Source organism: Charadrius vociferus, unplaced genomic scaffold, assembly GCF_000708025.1.
Source record: "Charadrius vociferus isolate BGI_N301 unplaced genomic scaffold, ASM70802v2 scaffold36, whole genome shotgun sequence".
NCBI lineage: Eukaryota > Metazoa > Chordata > Aves > Charadriiformes > Charadriidae > Charadrius > Charadrius vociferus.
The window spans coordinates 861,911-873,336 of NW_009649047.1; the positions used below are offsets into that span (position 1 = coordinate 861,911).

The 11,426-nt window shown below is 43.7% G+C and overlaps 1 protein-coding gene across 1 annotated transcript in view; it reads left to right on the forward strand.

Annotated features, from left to right (window-relative positions):
• The window catches only part of PINX1 (PIN2/TERF1 interacting, telomerase inhibitor 1), a 63,654-nt gene extending 54,752 nt beyond the window's left edge, over nt 1–8,902 (forward strand). The window contains exon 8 of the mRNA XM_009887946.1: nt 8,309–8,902. Within this exon, the coding sequence (XP_009886248.1) occupies nt 8,309–8,902 (594 nt within the window). The remainder of the gene's footprint in view (nt 1–8,308) is intronic.
• The last annotated feature ends 2,524 nt before the right edge of the window (nt 8,903–11,426 follow it).

Below are 11,426 nucleotides of genomic sequence, written 5' to 3' on the forward strand. Positions count from 1 at the left end.
AAAGACCAGTCTGCACTGATCTGATTATAATCCTGCCCACTCCTTTCAAACACTGTATTTGGGAGTCTTTTGATGATTTGATTATATGTGGGTATGTCGCAGAACAGACCAAAACTACGATGTGTCTGTTGACTGTGTCATAGCCACGTAGCACTGTCAGGTGAGTGGAACAGCGGAGTTGTTGCAGGACTTGCGCAGCACCTCGCACATCTGCGATGCCTCTTTGAAGGATCTCAAAGCACTTTACAAACACTTGATGAAACTCTTAGCTCTGCTGCGAGTTTCGTGTGGTTGATAAGGCATGTTTTGCACTTTCATAGCCTGTACAAGAGCTGGACGGAATAACAAGTTCTCCAGCGTTTCCTACCAGCTCTGGGAAGAGAACTTGGGAAACGTGACCTTCCCAGTCCTACACTCGCTTTGCCGGACCGTATTTCCTCTGTTATTCAAGGTGAGAACAGAACGGTTAGAATTGATTTAGGTGCTTCTGGGAAGATGAAGTCACTATGTTTGGCTCTCTGTATGGTGCCAATAGAGAGATCCTAGGGGAAATCTCTTCCTTTAGTTTTGTTTATGTTCAGTCTAACGCACAGATGTAATTTGCAAGGAAATGCAAAGGAAGAGAGGTTTTGCTGGCCTCAGCAGTGTATCTAGAGTGAAATGAAATGTCACAAGGATATCTAAGTGTCTCTCTTTCAAGATATGAAAAGGATTTTTTCTCTGCAGTGTACTGATTTTTTAACTCTTTCCAAAAGATAGGATGAGGGGAAATGGCTTCAAACTGGAAGAAGGTAGATTTAGATTAGATATTAGGGAGAAATTTTTCACGGTGAGGGTGGTGAGACACTGGCACAAGTTGCCCAGAGAAGCTGTGGTGGAAGCTCCATCCTTGGAGGTGTTCAAGGCCAGGTTGGACGGGGCTTTGAGCAACCTGGTCTAGTGGGAGGTGTCCCTGCCCATGGCAGGGGGGTTGGAACAAGATGATCTTCAAGGTCCCTTCCAACCTAAACCATTCTATGATTCTACATGTCTTCAGTCTTCCGCACCTCTTGTACGTTATCTCACTGTGTGTTCTCCCTTATCCTTTCACGGGCCGCCTTCTGCTCCTGCGTTTTACTCACTGCCTTTGTTTGCTAAAATTTTAACAAATGCTTGCTTTTTTTTTTTTTTTTCCTGAAAAGTGTAAGAACAGTAGGAGGAAGCTTGTGTGCTCTGTGCGACGCGGTATCGGGGTTCCCAAGCTGACATTAGAAATACAGGTGTTGCAAGTGCTGGTATTGTAACTGTTAGTACTGTAGGACTGACCGGGATCTGCTAATGACAGCTGGAATGAATCCCCATGACTATCGTTGTAATCAAGTCTCTGGCCAAAATTTAATCCCTTGCACTTTTGCAACCCTGTTGCTTCCTGTTACGCCGTTGTTTTCAGGCTGAAGGCAAAACCCGGCTGAGCGTTACAGCTTATTGTACGGCTCCTGTTTCGTTGATGGAAACAGGCTGGGATCCAATATGTCGTACGACGGTAAAAATGTGTTGTTTATATGACAAGCGAATGGCATTTTGGATACCGAGAGACTGCATTCAGCAAGAGAGATGGTGGCTTTCTATTTTAGCGGTAATAATGCGTGAATTATAAGAATGGATGAAAATGCTAAAATTGGCCACTTTCTGAGGTACAGGATGAGCTTTTGGCAAAAATATAAAATGCAATTATGAGACAGCCTGGGAGAATTTGAATGCAGTTTTAATAGAAACACGTCACCACGGAATTTAAGACTACAATTAAAAGCGGAGTCAGCAGGTACAATGTAAATGTGCTTGAAACCCAAGCACCTATAGATTTATACAGTGGAATGAAACGGGTGCTGTTACTTGGCAATAAAACCTCCTCGCTAGCATGCAGTGCTGTGTCGGAATGGGTATCCTGAAGGATTGTGGAACCTCCATCCTTGGAGGTTTCCATGATTCCGCTACAAAAAGCTGACCTGGTCTAGCGTTGGAGGTCATCCTGCTCCAGGCTGGAGGCTGAACTGAAGACCTTCAGAGGTCACTTCCAATCAATGATTCTGTGAATAACCCCAAAATTATTCTAGGCAGAGATTAATTACAATAAAATCCCTGTTTTTTTTAATTGCACAAAGAACAGTCTGACCGCTTTTTCCTGTGTAGTTGCAGGTGGCAGCGGGTTTAGCAAAAATGGATCTTCATAATTCCATGGAGAAAACGGATTTTTTTTAAAAAAAGGTTTTTCCTTGTCCCCTTTCTATTAGTTACTTCCTAACCTCTCTCCTTGTCCTTCCTAGGTAAAGACAGAGCTGATAGTTCATGTGGAGTAAAGTAGTTAATAACCAACTGCAAGGTAGCGCTGATTTTTCAATGTATTCTAGCACAGAATTTATTTTAATGCAGTCAAACAGGAAAGTGCTTCTCTCTCGTAATTGGAACTTGTCCTTTTAAAAAGTGCTATCATGTCATACAGCCAGGCCAGGTATTAGACATTCAGGATTTTCGTTCCATTTCCCATAAGTGGATTCCTTGCTATATTGGCACTCAGTATAAATAGTAGTAAAATTAAACCTTGCTATGGTTATTTGAGGTATCCTGGTGATTAGAGTACCAGGGCCAACAAAAGAAGGAAATTGCAGGTGACCTGAATTTTTACCGTTTCTTTCCAGGTTTAGTGTTCCTGCTTTTCATCCCTTCCATTAAACCCTCTTTTATTACCAGGAGGCCATACTGTATCCCTGTTTAAGTTTTTAAAGCATTACAGGGCTGGAAGATGCTCCTAGAGTCCAGATTTTCCATTCCAAGCAAGGATGAACTCCACCTAATGCTTTCCTGATAGTTGTCCGAGTTGCGTTCAGTGATTGAGACTCCCAGTGGTTTGTTGAGGCTTCACGTATATACCGATAGATTTCTCCGCCTAGCAAAGTTTCGTGTTGGTAATTTACATCTGCTGCTGCTCGTCCTCTTCCTCATAAGCTCAGGGAAAATTGTCCCTTTTTCTGTTTGCATCAGCCCTTTCGATATTGGAAATCTCTTCATATTAGTTCCTCATAAGATGCTGTCTGTAGTATACCAATTTTAATCAGGTAAATTGAAAACATGAGAGCCTCCTGGGTACCTGTTCTCATGCCAGAATTGATGGTACGTGGCCTTATTTATGCATGTATTTATTTTAATCCTGCTTAAACTCATCATGCCTACAAGTCTTTGTTCACTCTCTTGCCTGTTTGATCCCAATCCAAATGTTTATGCTCATACTTAACTTGAAGTTGTCAACTCCTTAAAGCAAGACTCTGTCAGCCTTAATGTCTGCAAAGCTCCGGAGTGACTCTTCGCGAATAATCTGCTGCGCTTCTCTCTGCTACAGCTAGACCTGGGTTAGAAAGATACAGGGATGCCCTCGGTTCCTGCCTGTCGAGTTTTGTGCGCTGCGTGGGGGTCGTAGCGGCGCACCTCCGCGGTGAGGATCTCAAAGCAGCAGAAACAGGACTGGATTATATTAATCTTATTGTTACGGTTTCTCAACAAGAAAGTGGCTAATCGCTGTGGTTCAGCCCGACTGCGGAAGGGGGCTGTTGCGTGTTAAAGCTGCGAACGATCGTGTGATTGCCTTCTCTCTCCTTCCTTCATCTAGCCCATTTTCTGTAAGTTAAGCGAGAATCTGCTGAAATTATAGTTTAGCTTTATTCTGCCTTTATGCTTCTGTACTTTTCCTTTTGTGTCGTTTCTGTGAATTTGAGCTAAGAAAATTGCTTGTGAATTAGTAGCCCCTCGTTTGCAAATGAGGAAGCAAAGGCATGTGAAATTACTCGCCTTAAGTGATTGTAGTTCATATGTGGCAGATCTGAGACCGTGTAGTAGATTTGTTGATTCCTCTACTCTTAAGCTTAAAGTGCTGAGAGAGAAACACTTGCAGTCTGAAGAGCGAAACTTCACTGAATTAATCCAAGCTGCTTCTGTTGCTTATGTACCGGCACCCTTTTGTCTTTACTGATGGGTTATGTCTGGCTTTCCCTCCCTGAGTAACACGCGGATACGGTTTTCTTTTTTGGATTTTAATTCTTCAACTTAAGGTCTTAAATCTCTGAAGATATTTGGGTTTCAAACTGATTTGATTTCATGAGGTGTCTAAATACTTTCCGCTTGGGGCTTCTACTGTTGCCAAATGGTTTTCATGATGTGATGTGAATTATTTTCTTTATATAATTGACCGCTATTTTTTATAATTGATGCCCATGGCAGGGGGGTCTAAATAACTGTGGTGGAAAGGTGCTCTGAGAGTTTGATGCCTTAAAGATGCAATCCTGATCCTGCAGGAATCAAGGGAACCAGGATTTCGCTCTCGAAGTTTAGTGTACTAACTTAATGATTAAATCAGCATTGTGTGTCTCAGGTGAAGAAAGCGGGCAGAAAAAAAACAACGGTGGTACTCAGAGTGCTTTATGTGCTTCAGATTATTTTCCATACATTTCTCTAATTACATAAACAGATGATATTTACAGGGGATTTCTGGCTATAATTGACCTTCATCTTTTCCTGTGCACTTCCCAGCCTCTCCTTGAATTTTCCTATTGTTTCCTCCTAATAATTCCACATTTAACACCACCTTTCAAGCAGTCCTTTTCTCTTGCTTGGGACCCTCCTACGAATTCCCTACAGGCCAGTATTCTCAAATCCTTTTCACTTCATCTTCTCATCCCCATTTTGTTGGCAATTTTGGAACTCACAGCGTGGACCTGGTCTAGTGGGAGGTGTCCCTGCCCATGGCAGGGGGGTTGGAACTCGATGATCTTCAAGGTCCCTTCCAACCTAAACCATTCTATGATTCTATGACACACATCTCCTCCAAAGCCCATCTTCAGCCCTCCCACCAGTTATAGCACAGTTGCTCTTTGCCTTTTACGTGCTCATCAGTTCTTTGGAGCAGGAGCGTTTCTTTACGGCTTTTATCCCGTGTAATAAGTTGCTTTTCAGAAGTTGCAGCAACACCGTACACATTTGGGTTATGTATATATTCTTCAAAACTTTTACATGCGTGTGTTGGGGCAAGCAGGGGAGGAATTGCATAAACTGCGACTCTCCTGTGGAGAGGTTAGAGAAAACCCATGTTTAGAGTTCAGCGGTGTTCCCATGGCTACTCGAACAGGTACATCACGGGAGGGGGAACTCTTCTGGCACTTAACAGTCTTTCCAGGTGATTTATGGGTTCACATAAGCTTTTCCTAAACTGAGAGGTTTTCTAGGGTTGGCACCTCTTTGCTTGTCTCCATGCCCTGTTAGTTCTGTGTGCAGTGGCCCATGGTTATTAAAATTCTTATCAATAAAGGAGTTTGTGAGCAAGGTTCTTATTTTCTGGGATCATGCATACCTTCTGAACTCCTCAGCTTAACCAAAGGAACATTTTTTTTTTATGTCTAATGTATTTTATAAAAGAAATGTGTAGAGTTCAAGTAATATTTGCCTTCAATTACAGTAATTAAGTTGTCAGGACTTGAAGTCACCAAGGGAATGAGAAAATCCTTTCCTGGTTGGCCAGGGGGGTAATTGGCGTTCTGGGCGCAAGTTCGTTTTACATAGCGGGGTGGGGAGGGAAACTGTTCTGGCTGGCATCCGCGGCAGAAAACCTGGGAGACCGTTTGTCATTTTGCAATCCCAAGGTGTCCAAATCCTGCTGTGGGTAGCAGGAAAAGGAAAAGCGAGTGACCTGTTTAACTCTGCTTTAGCAGGGCGTCTATTTTTGACCCACACTAACGCTGCTTGCATGGGCTGGGAGGTGTATCTTATTAAAAAGGCGGCGACTACAAGCGTAGCTCAGTCCATTTATTCTGTAGATTCTGTCTTGTCACACTTCTACAGCAGCTTTCAAATGTAATCTATATGTATAGATGTGCGTAGATAAGCACGCGGGTTTTTTTCCCCCGGGTTCAACACCTCTTTGCAGACTTCTTTGCCAGAAGTCAAATAGTTTCAGTTACTTTGTAAACTTAACCTGAAGGTACACTACAAGGTATTCCTACAAGAAAAGTACCTAATTTTTTATAAGTGCCCACACAAACATTACTGGAATCTCAAGTGCGGCGTTACTTTCGTTCCACTGGAATAGCTCTCTTGAAAGCAGATGTATGAGGAAATCGCTACTCGTAATGCATCGCTAATGACACAAATCTTTGAAACTCATGTGAGTAAAGGTTATGGATGCAGAAGGAGTCAGACCTGCGAAACCTTACTCACAAACCCTAATAAACCCCGCTTCAGCTCGCAAGTTTAACGATGCCCTGAAGAGAGCCAGATCACTTATCTGCACCATCATGCAATAACTATAAAGCGTTGAGATAAGTGGTTTTATATCTCCCAGTTTGCTGCTGGCCTTCACCCTGTGTATCAGTTTATGCCGGTGAAAGTGGGTATGAAATATTACTGCTCGATTTGGTTGCATTTTATACTCACTTCAGTTCACGTATAAGATGTGTGGGCAGAGTGGATGCTCTTATCTATCCGTGCATTTATGAATGGGAAACCGGTGAAGCGTCGCTGTCGTACTCGCCGCGTTTGCCTGCGATAGCTGTGGATTGCCTCCCCGCTCAAGAAGCGTGGTGGTCAGGTTTCTACACAATTCTTACGTGCTCGGCTTTTCCCATTGAGGGAGGTGTGTGTACTTACCTGCAGTTCATACAAGGCTTTAAAAAAAAAAATAAAATTAAAAAAGCAATGTAAAATTTGGGACGTTTCCAAGAGTCATTTGTGACATTTGCCAATGGGAAGAATATGCCACATATTTTTTGATTTTTGAGTGCTTCGGTATCCATGCAAACCAGTCTGAATTTCAGCTGCCTTTTTGGGTTGTGTGTTTTGTAAGCCACAGATAATTTAACAAGATAGGCGTTTTCATCTTGTTGCATTTGTTGCTTTTTCAAAGTCAATTCTCTTCATGCCGTATATAACATCCAGCTCCAGAGCTATACTTTGTTTTTTCTTTTATATTTACTTTCTAGATACTAGACTCTTATAGATATTCACCTGCAGCGAGAGTTCAGCAGCTATTTATTTTGTGTATGCAAAGATCCAATCTTGTAAGATCCAACCTGTGATGTTGGTTATGCCATCTGATAACGTATGATCAAATGGAGCGTGTTTAAATAACAACATCTAGGACACAACGACAGTAAACCAGCTCTGAAACAAACATTTCTTAAAAGATCAGATAAGGTGGAAGAGATGCATCAATGCCGGATCGCGCCGTAGATCATAAGTTCTTGCACTTTGCTGGAGAGGTGTTCCAGGCATGGGATTTCCTTTATGCCACAGGCTAATAGATTGTACTGTGTTATTTTTCATGTTGTTTCATATCTTGTAGAGACATGTGCCTTTGCGAAGCGCGTGTAATACACCGAGTATGATAGTATTATACATAATCTGCATGGGTTGCACAGGAGCGGGTAAACAGTAAGACATTCAAATCAACAGAGGATTGTCTTGTGCTGCCTTCCATACTGCCACCTCTTCTCCCCAAACCTACGATATCTTGTGCATTAAGGGTTGCTTCTTGCTCCTGCCCAAGTCTATACTTTTACAATTGATTTTCAAAGCACCATATTGGTTTTTAATTTATTTATTTTTATTAGTGTGCAAAAAAAAGTCATAGAATCATAGAATGGTTTAGGTTGGAAAGGACCTTGAAGATCATCAAGTTCCAACCCCCCTGCCATGGGCAGGGACACTTCCCACCAGACCAGGTTGCCCCAGGCCACCTCCAGCCTGGCCTTGAACACCTCCTCAACAACCTCTCTGGGCAACCTGTGCCAGTGCCTTACAACCCTCAGAGTGAAAAATTTCTTCCTAATCTTTAATCTAAACCTGCCCTCTTCCAGTTTAGAGCCATTCCCCCTCGTCCTGTCACTAGACGCCCCAGTAAAAAGTCCTTCCCCAGTTCTCCTGGAGCCCCTTTAGGCACTGGAAGGTGGCCATAAGGTCTCCCCGGAGCCTTCTCTTCTCCAGGCTGAACAGCCCCAACTCTCTCAGCCTCTCCTCATCGCAGAGGTGCTCCAGCCCTCGGGTCACCCTCATGGCTCTCCTCTGGACACTCTCCAGCAGGTCTGTCTCTTTCTATGTTGGGGTCTCCAGAGCTGGATGCAGTACTCCAGGTGGGGTCTCACGAGAGTGGTGTAGAGGGGCAGAATCACCTCCCTTGACCTGCTGGCCACACTTGTTTTGATGCAGCCCAGGATATGGTTGGCAAAAATAACCTGATGTTTAAAGCCGTTATTTCTGACTCTCACTCCCGCTCCTCTTTGTTCACCTGCAGGAGGATATTACCCATCCTGAGTCTCGGGAAAAGAAGCAGGGAAGCGGCTGTCTGCCTGAGCCTGCGGACGGTTACAATACAGTCAAGAGTGTTCTCACTGTACAGGAATATTTCGCCAAGCGCATGGCAAAACTGAAGGGATCCCAGACTGAAACAGAAATGCAGGCAGACGATTCCTGCCCAACGGCTGACGAAGCTTTGGAGCCTTCCGAAGAACTCAAAACCAAAGTCAAAAAGAAAAAGAAGAAGCAGAAGAGAGATGCGGCAGAGAGTGCAGAGCATTGCAAAAAACCAAAAGTGAAACTGCCTAAGATAGATAGCTTGAACGGGAAGGAACTGGATGAGTGTCGCTCAGGGAAAAAGAAAAGGAAACATAAAGAGCAGCACGAAGAAGAAAGTATGAGTTGTGATGAAAATGTGGGCAATGGAGAAATTTCTACGGGAAAATCTGATGGGGAAGACCTCAGCATAGAGGACTCTGAGGCAAAGCAAAAGAAACGCCATAAGAAAAAACACAAAAGGCAAAAAGAGGAGACAGATGAGTGTATTGAAGGAGCGCAGAGAAAGAAAAAGAAGCGCTGCAAGCACGTTTAACCATTTAAGAGTCAAGCTGGGACTCTGAGGTGATTTGAACTTCAGAGGAGAAGTCTTTGTGAACGCACCAGCCAGGCGTCATGCCGTAATCCAGTCTTGAGCGCACTGCTCTACCTCCGAGGCCACAGGCTGTGTTTAAATGCAGCTCTTTCAAGGCAGGACGCGGTGACAGGCCAACGTGAGCTTCAGTGCCGTGTTAAAACGGGCTCCACGCATAGGGCCGAGGCTCGCGCGGCTGCAAAGCAAGACTCGATAAATCACAGGTCGGCTTTGCCTCTGCCAGCGCGGCGGGCGCTTCGCCTTGGTGGCTTCGCGAGAGCGACGTTTTAACACGGCGGACCCTGTGCTGCCTTCAGCCCCGATTCCCTCTGCTGCGACTCCGTTCACGTCGGGTAACAGCAAGCGACATCAGGCCTGGTTTTAACTGCTGTGGTTAAGACTGGGAAAGGCAGTGAATTACTCTCTGCTGCTTCACACTGACTCTGTTTTTCTCAATCCAGGGGGGAAAAAAAAAAACCAACCAAAAGTCACCCTACTACTGCCTTTATTATTAAAGCCACTCTCGATTTCAGTTGTGGTTGCCCAGCTCTGCTTCTGGAAACAGGAGGGGTTTTGCAAAGCTGTGTGTATCTTTTCAACTGATTTTTTGCAAAGTCGCGTCTAATTTTTTCATTGATCTCCTTTTACATCTAAAATGAATGTTGTTTCTTCCCGAAATACTTGTTCCAATTAAAGGTTTACGCCTGAGTGTCAGTACTAAAGAATGAAATAAAAATATTTGTCTCCTTTGTTTCCTGACCAGTTGTTAACTACTGTCCAGCGGTTGTAACTTTGCAACAAAGCTAAAGGAGCTGTGCCTGTATTAACCGTATCTAAAGCTTTGGTTCCCAGGCAGCATTCCGGTTACCTTCAGTGGTGCATCTGGAACTCAAAAAGTTGTCTTGGGTGGAGCAAAGTTCTCTGGGAAATTAGGAGGCCAAACATGTTAAAAGCATGGCTGGTTGGATGCATTAATATTGCCATTTTATATTGAAAATACATTGAAATCACATTGAAAATCTGCAATTTAGATTTATAACCAAATCAGAGCTTGTTTTCGTTTGTAAACCTGGAGATAAGTAACGCTGAAACTCGGCGGCTTAAACATTCGGGATGGATTTTGGCATCTCAATCTCGCTCAGCTCAGTGGTGTGGGCAGAGGTGGGTGAGCTTGGAAGCGAAGCGGTGGAATGGGAAGAAGCGTTCACCATCCTCGAGCCTGGTTCTGCTGCTGCTTTGGCTACGGCAAATTGACGGCGCCACCCTCCACGCCGGCCGGTTTTCATGGCATAATCCAGAGTAGCTGACCAGAATTCCAGTCCGTTAGCTGCTCCTTTGAATTTGAGTTTCATCAGCGTAAATCTAAAACATCCCCTTGGCCTTCTGCTCTGCTGAATAAAACGGGCACTTTTTTTTCTCATTGTCTCAGCTCAGTTGAGTTGCTTTAACGTGGTTTGAAAAACGCTGTCAAGATGTAGATGTTAATACAAAAAAATTTCCTTAAGCTGCCTTTATTGTCCCGTGGGAGAAACTTAGTCTGAAGCACACAAGTCCACGTGGCTTCAGATGTTTTAGTTGCAGCTGAACTCTTCCTTTTTAGGATCTCTTGGTTTCCCGGGCACCTTTCTTGCCCTCAGGACATGCTCATTCATTGCAGCGAAATTATTGCAGTTTTACTTATTGTAAGGGAGAACAAGATGCCTTTCTCTGTGTTTCACGCTGGCGTGCCGGTTGTTTTTAAACCTTGCAGCATTTGCTTTTCGGTGCTATACAAATATTGGCCGTTCTGATGCCGCTGGGGCTGGGCTTGTTCCCTGGCTGCCTTAAAACGAAACGCTACTCAATACCACGAGGTTGCTATAGAGTTGTGCGTAAGCTCCGTGCTTGGGATGAAAAAAAATATTATCTTCTCCATGGAAGAAGACAGCAAAATAATTTTTCACGTTACATTGAAGCTTCCTAAGTTTTGTAGGTGCCTTTCAAAGCATCCTTTCTAATTTCACCCCAAGTTTGGATTTTCATTTGTTAGCAGAAGCCGAAAGCTTGACTGGTTCCAATGATGGGGGGGTGTTTTAAGTCTTAAGCAGCTAAAATTTACAGTCTCTCTGGGATTTCAATTTTAAAAGGTGCTGGGCAAGGAGTAGGGTTTCTTTCTCCAAATACTGCTGGGCTTGTTTGTTTGTTCTCTGTATTAATCTGCCATGAGTTTCTGTGTGTTAATTCTTCGGAGCGTTTGGCCAGATTCCAGTGTTAGTTACGGAAAGAATAAAACCAGGAGTAAATCTTTAAATCGATGATGTTACTACAATTAAGCGCAGCGTACCTACGGTTTAGATCTGGCGCAGATGGAAATATCCGCTACAAATAGAAGATTCCCTGTTTGTACAAGAAGGGGGAATTTCACTTTATCCCAGGAAATGTAGGATTTTAATGTGCCTCAAGCTCAAAGAGAAATAGCCTGTGCAGAATATGGGTTGTAGGGGGG